This window comes from Grampus griseus, assembly GCF_964374135.1.
Source record: "Grampus griseus genome assembly, chromosome: X".
NCBI lineage: Eukaryota > Metazoa > Chordata > Mammalia > Artiodactyla > Delphinidae > Grampus > Grampus griseus.
In genome coordinates this window covers 32,254,672-32,268,105 of record NC_138999.1, presented here as the reverse complement: position 1 = coordinate 32,268,105, position 13,434 = coordinate 32,254,672, and the positions used below count along the sequence as shown (strand labels likewise).

At 43.2% G+C, this 13,434-nt stretch overlaps 1 protein-coding gene across 1 annotated transcript; it reads left to right on the top strand.

Moving 5' to 3' along the window:
* Window positions 1-357: 357 nt before the first annotated feature.
* On the top strand, window positions 358-4,225 carry LOC309840016 (ferritin heavy chain-like; the record flags this gene model as incomplete). Its single annotated transcript, XM_082682027.1, has 3 exons — window positions 358-366; window positions 2,186-2,327; window positions 3,579-4,225. The coding sequence occupies 3 exons, from the start codon at window positions 358-360 to the stop codon at window positions 4,223-4,225; spliced, it is 798 nt and encodes a 265-aa protein (XP_082538153.1).
* Between the last annotated feature and the right edge of the window lie 9,209 nt (window positions 4,226-13,434).

Sequence of the window (13,434 nt, the reverse complement as noted above, 5' to 3'; positions counted from 1 at the left end):
TTGTAATTCCCGCTCATGTTTTAAATTCACCAATAAAGTCTGAACCTGTGAACCCCTAGGCATCCCGTGCTAGACCCCAGTCAAAGAAGCCCAGGCCTGCACACGTACTCTTTCTACCCATGACCTCGCTGCGTGCCTCCACGCATGCCATGTGTCCTCCAGGACCTGTGAGTAATAAATCATGTTTTTTCTTCGAAGTTCTCTGATGGCTGTTACTGAAGTGTGTCTTGCAATCATAATAAGAACCGCAAGGTGGCGGGGGTGGGGGGTGGGGGGTGGGGGGTGGGGGGGAGGGCGGGTCTAATCACAATACTGGCTCCCAAAGGGGAAATGTCTGTGAGGGCTGCCTCAAGCAGTATGGCCCAGGTGAGTGCCCCAGGCATTTCTGGACGATAGCATCACTACTGAGAGGCTGAGCCCACCCCCAAGACTTCTGTTGTTTACCTTCCTCCTGGAGGGGTTCTTCCTCACCCCTCCTTGGGTCAAATGGATCCTTTGATAGCAGTCAGTAACCACAGGACCACACCTAGACTACAACTCTCCACAAGAGAGTCACAGTCTCTGGCCACACGTGACAGAGGAATCATTTGAACTCCTTCTGCATGAAGAAGTACAACTGAGGTACTGGATTTTTGAACAACACGTGCTCAATCATAAAGTAACGGTGAGGAATGCACGGAGGACCAGGGATGATCCTCATCGCTCTTTGCACTCGTTTCTCCAAGAAATGGGTCTGAGTCCATTGCTGGCCACTAAGTGCAGAACATGGGTGGTTTTCGGACATGTCAGCCCCACCCCTACCCCAGATTAAAAACTCAGGTGTGAAGATTTACCGTCCACATTTGAGAAGTGTGGTTTACTTACACCAAACAGGTACACAGAACCTGTAAGCAATTTGGGGGGATTTACGTGCATCAAACTGTGGAGAGAGGGAGACGGGTGGTGATCTTCACAAGACATCACCAAGTACAGTCTGGTTGGGAAGAAGCATACACACGTGTCAATGGTTATTTGGAGAATCGACCAAGGGACAGGAGTTTGGGAGAGAGGTGCTAAATAATTCTCTAGAAAACTGATTTTAGTCTACGTGGAAAGGCAGGCCAAGTCTCTGTTCTAACCCTAGGATGAAATATTGATTACCCCCATTGAAAGAGGATGAGAGATCACAAACTTCAGAGGAGATGTCACCTATCAATTAGACCAGCAGAATGTAAATCAAGAACAACCCAGCTGAAGGCGTTGGCCAGGAGGCACATGACAGGAGTGATGCCCAACTTCAACGCCCTCGTCCAGCCATGGTCAGGGGCTTGGCGGCCTGCTGAGGAAAAGTTTTGTTCCATCTCAAACTGTGGTCCTCCACAAATTTTCAAAAATTTACTTAAACTTCTTTCCTAGTAGACGCTGAGCAAGAAGAGACTGTCCTGTATGGCCGCGTACGGGAAACCTGGCCTTGCTGAAGGTTAGGACTGTGCCGAGAAGGGGGGCAGGCGGGTAACTGAGCGGCTACAGAAGCAGAACAGCTGTTTGTCTGCACCTCTTTGTTCTCTCATTATGGAAACCTGGGAGAGGCCTCAAGAAACCACATGACAGTGTCCTGTGTATACCCCATTTTATTGACTGAGGTCACCAGGGGTGTAGCTGAGAGTCAGATCTGACTTTACTCCAGGTTCCACATCATCTTGCTCAAGAAGTTTATATCGCAGACTTCAGTTTCCTCGTGTGGGAGATGATAAAAACAATCCTCCCTCACAGAATCACGAGGATTAGTGAGAAGGCAGGGAATCACCGGGTCTGGTGAGGACTCATCAAATCTTTCCCTGGGAATGGCGCCCTGGTCCCCTTGGTTCGCCGGTGCTCACTGCGGCCAGGCTCCCGAACCCTGCCCTTCGTGGAGAGCGCTGCCCCAGGGCCTCCCGAGGCTGCATTTGGGAGCTGAAGCCATTTTCCACCCCCACAGATGGCTCGAACTCGTTGTTCCAGGCCTTTCTGAGCCCACTGTTGTTGCTCCTTTCTCTCTCTCTACTCTTTTCCAAAGGCGAAGAACTGCTCAGGGAATGAGGTGCTCAGCGCCCGGCGTGCTGTGTGGTGGAGAGGACACACACAGGTCTGGGACTCCCTCCAGCCTCCAGCCCTCACACTCCAATCGGGAAGGCTAACTGGTACAATCCCTGGACCATCTCCCTAGCTCCGCTGCCAGCTCTGGACCAGTATCCTCCTCTTCGGGGGAGCTGCCCCACACAAACACATCCTCCGGTTATGTGGTTCCGGGGCCGTCCCCCGTTCCTACGTGACCCACATCTCCCTCACCACAGCTGACTGGTTCAGGGGTCAGCCAGTCCCACTCCCACCCCTTACGCCTCCTGTTGTCGGCTTAAGGCCGGCCACCTGAGGACCAGCCTGGGTTTCTTCCCCAGCACTGAGGGAAACGGAAAAACTTACTCCTTGTGCTTCATGGGTCTTTGAGGGATTTTTCATTCCACTCTCCATGAGGGAAAAAGGGAGCAGGACTGATACATATTATTGATGAATTTAGCAAAAGAAAGAAGAGCATGATGATTCGGCTCTATCTAGACTTTTTAACTTTTGCAACTGCATTTCCACCAAGAGGAAATGCTATAAGCTTACAATGGCTTATAACCCGTAGTCAGCCAGAACTTCCCTTGGGTAACTAGTCAGGGTAGGCTCACTGCTGTCACAAATATCCCAAGTCTTGCTGGCCTAAGACAGTACATTTTTATTTTTTGTTCTTACCAAGATCCAGTGCACAGTGGTGCTGCAGGCGATGGGGTGACAGTCTCCTTGTGTCATTCAAAGGCTCAGGAAGGGAACCCATATGACAACAGGTTTGAGATAACCGCAGACCCGCTCAGCAGAAGAGGAAGAAACAAAAGAGAACGACACGATCTATTACAGAAGAGATACACAAAAGTCTTCTAATGTCAGAAAATGCCAAGCTTTGGGCACTTGGGATGGTCCCTATCTTACCTACAAGCTCCACACCATGTACCCCAAATAGAAAAGACTCCCTAACTGACACACTGAGCCCCTCCATTCACAGCAGAAGACTGTTAGTGAAATGGCGTCCCAACTGTAGATCAGATCCATGCCAGTTACCTTGGCTGATCACATGACTCCTTTACTCCCAAATACGAATGGACAAATGGTTGCCAGATACTTGAGGAAAGTGAAAGAGAAGATCATGATGAACAAACAGAACTATTTCTGGAGAAGAAAACAACTATAATACAGGAAACGGAAGAGAACATTACCAAAACTTACAAATTCATATTCTCAGAATTTTAAGGAAGACAATGGGTTTATAAAATGAGAACAGCGTGCTAGAAGAGGGCGCAACTGGAGAACAAGAGAAAGCCCTTGGAAACCGAAATATTTTTGCAACGTTAAAAACGTAATAGATACCAGGTGCGCAGGTCAAAGTCACCCTGCCTCACCCAGGCTGTGATGGAACGTGAGTGCAGCGTTCCTGCCCCGCCAACGCCACGCGACCTCTTCCGGTAACGGGACCGCGAGCCCACCGCCTGACTCCCATAACGAACGCCATTTCCGGTCCACCCCAGAGCGGCCGCGCTCTTCGCTCCGAGGCAGCTACCGCAGGCCCCGCGGCTTCACCTTCACCTTGGCCTTCACGCCCGCCACGATGCCCTTGCCGTCCGCCACGCTGCCCGCGCCGCCCTCGCAGGTGCGCCAGAGCTACCACCCCGACTGCGAGGCCGCCATCAACAGCCATTTCAACCTGGAGTTCCACGCCTCCTTAATGTGCCTGACCACGGCCGTTTACCTCGACCGCTACGACGTGGCCTTGAAGCACTTCAGCTGGTTCTTCGTGCGCCGCTCCCTCCAGCACAGCGGTTGGGCCCGGCGCCTGATGCGCCTGCAGAACCAGCGCGGGAGCCGCATCCACTTCCAAGACATCAGGAGACCAGTCAGTATCGAGTGGAAGAGCGGCCTCAAGGCCATGAAGTGCACCTTGTTCCTGGAGAAGTTCGTGAATCGCAGCCTGCGCCACCTGCACCAGCTGGCCATCGACAAGAGGGACCCCAACCTGCACCGCTTCCTGGCAACTCACTACCTCAGCCAGCAGGTGGCGTTCATCAGCGAGCTGGAGGGTCATGTCACCACCCTGAGCATGATGGGGGCCCCGGACGTCGACCTGGCAGGGTCCCTCTTTGACAAGCTCACCCTGGGCGACAGTGACAAGAACTGAGCGTGGACTGGACTTCCCCAGAGCCACAGGGTGACCAGAGCGCTGGTCTCCATGCCTGCCATGCAGACGGCAATAGTGCCCTGGCATTAGAAGTTCACTTAAGTTTTTTTCTTCCAGTTTTGCCACTTCTTCCAATAAAGTTATTTGGTTCCTAAAGAAATAAAGGTCTCTCCTTGGTTCCTGTGTGCAAATCGCTCACTTTTTAAAACAGGTATCCAGGAGGCTCTCCACCCACCCATGCCCCACCCACATGCCGCTCAGGATCTCCACAGAGGGAGGGAGAAGGCATTCCATGGGGCGCCGGAAAGTGCAAAATCCATCTTCCCCTTATAAACAATGTGGGTATATGGGGGGTGGTGAGGTGAGGCGCTGCTGAATGCGGGTGCCTGCGAATAGCAGGAGTATAAAAACGCGGTATAAAAATCACAGTAGTGTGGCTTCCGGAGGAAAAATGAAGGGAATGGGGTGGGACAGGGATTAAAATAAAACGTCCTTAAAACTTTACCTGAAAGCTTCGAGTTTACTAAAATATGTAAATGTTAGTGTCTGTTGATTCTGGGAAGCAAGATGGAGACCCCAGAAGCCAGCTTGGCAGGGTCCCTCTTTGACAAGCTCACCCTGAGCAACAGTGATAATGGTAACTGAGCCTCAGGCTGCCCTGCACACAAACACAGGGGTGACTCCCTCGTCACCATGCTGGACATGCATATTGCCCTTACAACACATGCAAATGTAGGTTTTTTTTACTGTACTCTTTCTTCCATTAAGGTAACATGGTACCCCAAACCCCAAATTACCTCAAAAGAAGGACTCAAAAATATAAGGTCCCGGCTGAAGGTCAATTTGTGATATTGAATATCAAGTAGAATAAAGCTCTCTGAATGTTAAGCCACGTTACTCTGACTCTGGCTGCTGTGAAGAATGTAGAGGATGAGGAGAGTTGAAGCTGAAAGGCCAGTTAAGAGTTCACTGTAGCAGGCCCAGAGAGACAATGGTGGCTTGAACTGCGTGTTGGTAGAGGAAATGAAGAGATGCAGACAAATTGCAGATGAACTGGATGAGTCTACAGGATCTGCTTTATGGACCAGAGGTGAGGAATGGGAAAGGACAAAAATAATCGAGGCTCAAGTTTGGATCTGAACACCCTGGCTGCTGGTCGTGCTATTTATTAAGCTGGGCGTATTTGCAGGGGGACTCGAGGAGCTGGGAAGGCATGTGATGTAAAATCTGAGGTGCCTATTAGATACCCAAGTGGAACTGTCATGCGGGTAGCCAGAAAAATGAATCTGGAGCTCAGGGGGGATGTCAGGTTTGGAAAAATACATATGGGACATATTAGCCTATATATACATAGATGGGTTGAGGTCACGGAGTAGATAGAAGCTCACCAGAAAGGAAGTAGAGAGATGATGGCACAGGCGGCCCCAAACCCAGAGCAGCCAGCACTCAGAGGATGGGATGAGACACTGGAACACCTAGAGAGCTGCTGGTCCCGCTTGGACCACTGCCTCATTCCAGACTGTGGCCACCTGCGTCTGCTCAGAGATTATCTCAAAATCAGCCTGTTCTTAATCTCAGCGTGGTCTCTGGTTTCTCCTTTCTAGACGTGGAGAGGCGTTAGCCTATTACCTTGTCTTCTTGACTATAGGTAGAAAGACAATTATTTCCCAGTAAAAGGATTTCCCAAGGAAACGACAGACCTGCTTTTTTTCTATGTTTGGTTTTTGGTTTTTTTTCCGTTCCCCTTTTGCAACTCTTCCCCTCTCTCAGTCCATTCTCTATTTGAGCAGATGAAATCTGTTCCCATGTAAACCCTAAGGTTGTCTAGGTCTGAGAAAAAATACTCAAAACATATAATTTCTTCTGTGTCGTGTATAGTTTACAAGGGTCAGAGTTAGAAATTTTCAGACTTCGTACCCTATATTCAAAGACACATGAGTAGCTTGAGTCATTTCAGAGTTAACTAGATTGTTTTAACATTTACTGAAATATGAACAAGTGTAGCTAAGGAGTAATTTCTTTCTACATTTCCCTATAACTCTGCTTCAATACTTTCTTAAAAATGAGGATTATGGTCCTTTGAGTTTAGTTTCCAGAAAATGGTGTTGAATGGTATTTCCCCCTTTACTCTTTTTAGTCAAACTTGTTTTTTTCACTCTTTCTCTGTCTGCTTTGAGGTCCCTGCTCTCTCTCTGATACAGTCTCAATACATACATACATATATATATATATACACATATATATATGTATACATATATATATATAAACTGTTCTCCTCTAGATATGAGGAAGCACAGGCTGAGCAGCTGTTCATCAGTGTTTACAGCTATAAATTGACTGAAGATCCTTCTTACTCTCCTGTTTTGGAGAAGCAGTTCGGTGTCTTGGATCCTTCACCACAGGGTGACTCGATCAAATTCCAGTTTCGCCACTTACGAAATTGGGGGAACTTGGGCATGTTATTTCACTTCTCTGCGCCTCAGTTTCCTCATATGTAAAACAGGGATAATAAAAGTGTCAACCCCATTGGAGAAAATATTTGCAAATGATGCGACTGACAAGGGCTTAATATTCAAAATATACAAACAGCTCATACAAGTCAGTAACAAAAACAACAAACAACCCTATCAAAAAATGGGCAGAAGACATTTCTCCAAAGAAGACATACAGATGGCCAAGAAGCACATGAAAAGATGCTCAACATCACTAATTCTTAGAGAAATGCAAATCAAAACTACAATGAGGTCTCACCTCCCACCAGTTAGAATGGGCATCATCAGACAATCTACAAAGAACAAAGGCTGGAGAGGGTGTGGAGAAAAGGGAACACTCCTACACTGTTGGTGGGAATGTACATTGATGCAGCCACTGTGGAAAACAGTCTGGAGGTTTCTTAAACAACGAAAAATAGAGCTACAGCATGATCCAGCAATCCCACTCCTGGGCATATATCTGTACAAAACTATAATTCGTAAAGATACATGCACCCCAGTGTTCATAGCAGCACTATTTAGAACAGCCAAGACATGGAAGCAACCTAAGTGGCCATCAACAGATGAGTGGATCAAGAAGATGTGGTATATATGTATACAATGGACTATTACTCACCCATAAAAAAGAATGAAATAATGCCATTTGCAGCAACACGGATGGACCTAGAGATTATCATACTAAGTGAAGTTAAGTCAGACAGAGAAAGACAAATGTCATATGATATCACTTATATGTGGAACCTAAAATCAGATATTAGCTACCTTTAAATAATATTTTTGAAAACATCATAATGATCAATAAAAGGCAACTGGAGTTGAACAGACATGTTTAATGTTTTAGTGTCTGGAAACCAAAGGACTCACTCAAACGTTATGATGAAAATGCTTTACATGTATCCTCAAAATATCTTTTGTCTGGGAGGCATACATATCTGTTGGTTTTTAAATTCATATGACAAGTGCGTTTCTAAAGCAGTATGTAGCCAAGGCTATAAAAGGCTAACACATTGTATAGAAATGCCAAATAACACTGAACACAGCAGACAGATTCCTATACTGGCAGACAGGCAAAGAGATACTCTTGACGAAAACAATTTAAAATTGCTCTCTTTTGACTGCATATCTAACTGCACGTCAATGTCAAGTCTCCATGAGACAGACACCTGTGAGCTTCAATTTCACATAGGCAGAATAGCAAGAAAATATCAGAAAATGTGGATGGATAAATATATAAGTATATTTATAAACATATCTTTAAAATATAGGAACTGTCAAAGTGGAATATTTTAATTAGGCAGCCCATGAAGAAAGGTAACTGCAATAAACTTTTTTATTGAGGTATCATTAGCATAACATTATATTAGTTTCAGGTGTACAAGATAATAACTCGATATTTGTATATACTGCAAAGTGATCACCGTAGTTAAGCCCAGTTAACATCTGTCACCACACATATTCACAGTTTTTTCTTGTGATGAGAACATTCCACATCCCTGCAATGGATTCTGATGCAAAGTTGGGAAAAACAAAACAAAACAAAGTTTTGGATTCCCAGCTAAGAGAAGCAAAGCAAATTATAAAGGAAAAATCCTAATTAAGGTCTATGAATGAGACCAAGAACTGGAATAAATGCATAATGTTTCAGCATCAATGATAATGACAGCCAGAGTTCATTTCATTTAAAAACCTAGTACCAAGGTATAGTAAGAGGCAGCATAATTTTGAAACTAGGAGCAGATTCTGGAATTGGATCACCTATGTGTGAATCTCTGCCCATGTTAGCTGTGTGAGCTTGGGCAAGTTACTTAACCTCTCTGTGCCTTAGTTTCTTTATCTGTAAAATGTGGATCACAGCAATATTCTACCTCACAGAGGTATTATCAGGATTAAATAATTTAATGTGCACAGAGGACTTAGTATAGAATCTGACACATAATTACTACTTGATAATTGTTAGTTAGCTAGTTTTAAAATACCGTGTTTACTAAGAATCTTTAATTTTAGCTATTTAAATAGGAATTTCCATCTTTGGAAAAAAATGTCTTCAATAAACTACTCTTGCAGTAAAAGGCTATTAGTCAAACCACATGACATAATGAAAGTCACTCCCACCTATAGCTTTCATTAATTGCAGAAAAAATACCTAGTAAAAATAGTTTAAAATTTTAATAATTATCTTCAAAATAATATACCTTCAAAATATAACGATATAACTTTTCTAGGATAGTCACTGCAAAGAGCTATGGAAATAAATAAATAAATAAATAAATGAACGAATGAATGAATGAATGAGCAGGCCTAAAGGAGCTCCATCTCTGCATCAGCTTTGGTGGTTTATGGAATGGAATGTGGACAACAAAGAAAGGCGATCTGAATACTGTTGTTGTAGGCACACACTTTGTAATCATTATGAGCAACCGCCATGTATTAAATACTTATGAAAGGCCCTAGAGATACAAAAATGTTATTAGACACTTGCCCTGTCCTCAAGAGCAAAGCAGTCTAGATGTGGAAACAAAACACACACATACACACATAATAGCTTCCATGAGCAGTGCAGAGCTAGTGGAACTTAAGCTACTACAAGAGTGTTGTCATGAACAGCAATGGAACTGGCTTTCACTCATCTCCATGTAACATTTGAACAGAATATAAGGGAATATGTCCATCTATTTTTCCTCATTTCCTCTTTATTATACATCTATAAGGTAGTCTTAGCCCTATTTCATAGAAGGAATTGAGATTCAGAGACATTAAGTAATTGATCATGGACACTTAAACAAAAATGGAAGAGCTGAAATACGAAACCTGATCTACACTATAACATTATGGATGTCGTATATGTTAACAACAAGAATGAAACTGATGGCTGAATTGTCCTGGGCAAAGTTCTCTGTAGGCTGCGTGATAGATGCATTACAAACCTATACACTTCTCTTAGGGTCATAAGACTATAGCATCGCTGATTTATTTCCCAGTGAAAACAACTGCACACGTGCACACATCGAGTAAAAAACACTGCTGCCATCCCCTAGTAAGACAGTAACGGGAATGACGTGACACCAAAATGACTTACAGATTCATTCCACATATGATATACTTCCTCTACACTGACCTTCCCTTTTTTGAAGACGGGAGGTTGTAATCATTGAGTTTTACGTACCTGCAGGTCCAATGTGCAGTGTTTATGAATTAGCTGAATACAACATGCCTCCGAATGTGAGCTATTCAGCCTTTGCCTGTTCTCTGTTCCCTTACTAACCTATCCTTTCACACTCAGTTGTATGTGTTCACCGCCACGAATCGGATTAACCGTTGAACAGCTCCAAGTACAGGGGGTCTTCCCTACCATTCTGGCATCAGGAGACAGTAGCAGTTTACCTCAAGTAGTGAAAAGGACACATGGAACTGGAATAAAGAAGACATGAGTTCGAATCTCAGCTACACTCTGAACTAGCTGTATAAACATAGGTTACTCAACTTCTCTGAGCTTCAGTTTTCACATCCGTAAATCAGGAATAATGATATTTGCCTCCCTGAACTTTGAACAGAATGCTGTATATTGAATACCTCTCTATGCACCAAGTACTCGAAAAGAGCTGATTTACTTTCTCATCTTCTTTATGGTTAGATAATGTGACAGCAATCATTGTAATCACATGAAGTTGTATTTCAAGAGCATGACTTCACCAACAATATATAGATTAAAATGCTATGTTATGTTGCTGTTTTAATGAATGGCACATTGAACATAAGAAGCAAATCACATCTTATAAATGGACAAAAGTTCAAATGATTTCTTGGATAACAAAAAGCTTCCCCACCAAATACACAAATATTTGTTCTTATGATCACTGTCATGTTTTTGTTCAGTTCTGAATATCCAGTTTCTCTGCAAGAAATTTACAAGTTGTCCTATGAATTGTTTTCAGAAGGGACATAATGCAATTGGTGATCAGAATACATAAGAATTGAAGATAAATTAATTGGGAAACATGGGATCACTGTTAAAATGAATTTGTGTGGTAATGTCTTTCTGACTTTTAAGCAGGAAACTTTTGTCACTGATACTTTTTACTTATGGGCTAGTATTTGCTCTGAAAACAAAGTACTTGCCTGTAAAAAGAAACTACTTAATGACACAGAATTGTGTATGAAAATATCAGATTTAACAGACATGTGCTAGTTATCATGTTAGGGTTTTTTTGCAACATATGATATCTTATTTCTCATTTTATCCTCACAAAAGTGAATGAAGCAAAAATTATCCCTATTTTACAAAAGAAGAGACTGAATTCAGAGAAGCTAAGCTATTTGCTCATAGACACTTAGTGAGTTTCTGGCAGTGCCAGAGTTTAACCCCAGAGATTCAAACGTCAAGCACAGCATCCTTTACATTCTGCGACTACTGCTATGAAAATCAGAAATGCTGTACTGGGTCAGATCAGTGATTTATTCAGCTCTCAATGCCGGTGCTGGGAGTTACAGTATAACATGGAGGCCAGGGTAAAAAGTTGGTACTCCAGGACAGAGATCAGTCCCGGGAATCAAAAGTCAGAAGGCATACCTGATTGAGCATTTGAGAAAACTTAGTGAATTACACCAGGCAAGCACACACATATCTGAAAACACACAGGACAAAGCATGACAGGCCAGACCAAGCAAAGATATGGGAACTAGAAAGGCCTAAATCCTAGAGACTAAGGCAAATATGCAGGAATCTGGAAATTCACAGAAACCAAAGGGCCTGGCTCAGTATTTAGGAGAACAGACAGATGGTACCAATAACAAGGCAGGTTCAAAACCAATGCAGCCCATTTCCTGGCCAGGTAGCTTCTTACACACTTTAACCAGGACGACAGATAGTTGTTGAAAGAGCCGCTCTCTCTAATACTGATCTCAAAGAACAGTTTGAAAGTTTTAAAGCGTATTCTATCTTTCATATCTAATACCAATCAAACTCTTAAAACATAGGGTGAAAAAAACAATCAAACATTTAGACTTCTACCGGATACACAAAGACCACTTGAGGAAAGAATTAAAAAGCACACATTTATAGGAAATTCTGAAGCATTTTTGAAAAATCACAAAGCTTGCATTTATGCTCAGAGATGATTAGGCAAAAGGCATTTCAGGATGCTGGGAAAAACCGGCCCTTAACAAAAGGTACTTGTCTCTAAAGGAATAATAGCTAAAACGCCTTCAGCTTATTGTAGTGAGAGCACAGACAATGACATCATAGAAACAGCATAAATCACAAAGCACTTACTGCTTAATGTCATCATATGGAAGCACATTTTGCTGAGGTACATATAATGGATGGGAACACTTTCTCCTTAATTACATGTGTCACAGGGACAACAGGCACTATGAGAGATGCTGATCAGTGAATCTCAATGGAGCTCAATCTGCCCATTTCTCAGAGCCACGTCTTTGAAGTATACTTGATAAAATAAAAGTACCTTGTCTTTTGTCCATGTCATAATCAGAGATGCCTCGTACCCTCCCCTGACATAAAAAATACGGCTACGTTAGGTGGGGCAACCTAGCCAAATGCATTTATATCTCAAAATTCACATTTCTTGGGTCTTTGTTTAGAATAGCACACCCTAAATGCCAACTCCTTACCCAGGCTTTCCTTCCACTAAGGCTTGGGCTCTGAGCATACTCAAACTGCCTTTTCCATGTCCAAGTCAGCATGGCTCTTGAGCTTACAACAAAAACAACAAGCATAACAGCTACTAATTACTGAGCAGTTACTATATGTCAAGCATTGTGCTATGCGCTTTATCTCATAGAAATAAAGGCAGTGTTCTTGCCGCTGTCAAAGGCCAACCCCTCCATTTATGCTCTGGGTTCTATCTCCTCCTGTTTTCTCTTCCTTGATCGCTCCTTCTCGAACAGATCACCTCTGCTGACATATGAACATGTGCTAGAATTTTCGATATTTTAAAAAAGAGATCCTTCCTTGATGACACATCCAGCTATCATCCTCATTAGTCTATGCTTCTTCATAACCAAACTTCTCAAAAGGGTCCAATTCAATGCATATTTCTGCCCTCATTATATACAGTTGACAATGCCCTCCTTCTTGAAACCTACTTAAAAGGTAGGTTTCCTTCTTTTATTTTTGCCATACCTCTTCATCTCCTTCACTGGTTCTTCATTAGCCATACCCCCAGAGACTGATCCTGGACACCCTCATTCCTTCTCTTTCTAAATTCTCTCTCTAGGTTATGTCATCCAGTGTCATAATCTTAAAAATACAGTATATTGACTACTCTCAAAAGTATATCCCTGGTCCATAATTCTGTGAACCCCAGACCTGTAGAAAAACTGCCTATTTGAAACTTTTATATTCCTATTCCACAGGCACCTCACATTCACATCAAAAACTAAACTTTGCCATTCCCCAAACTTATGCCCAAGTCTACTCCTCTCCCGGTTTTCTCCATCTCAATAAATGGTACCACTACAGAACCAGTTGCTGAAGCTAGAGACCAAGGTATCATCCTTTATCTCAATCTCTACATCTATCATCTTTACTTATTTATTTATTAGTAGTAGTGTTAACAACACTTGTATCAATAATAAGAGGACATAGCCTTCTTGAACGCCTAGTATGTGCCAGGCACTGTGCTAAGTGTTATAGCGTATTAATTCATTTAATCCTCATACCAAGCTTTTGAGGTACGTACTATCGTTATTCCCACTTTA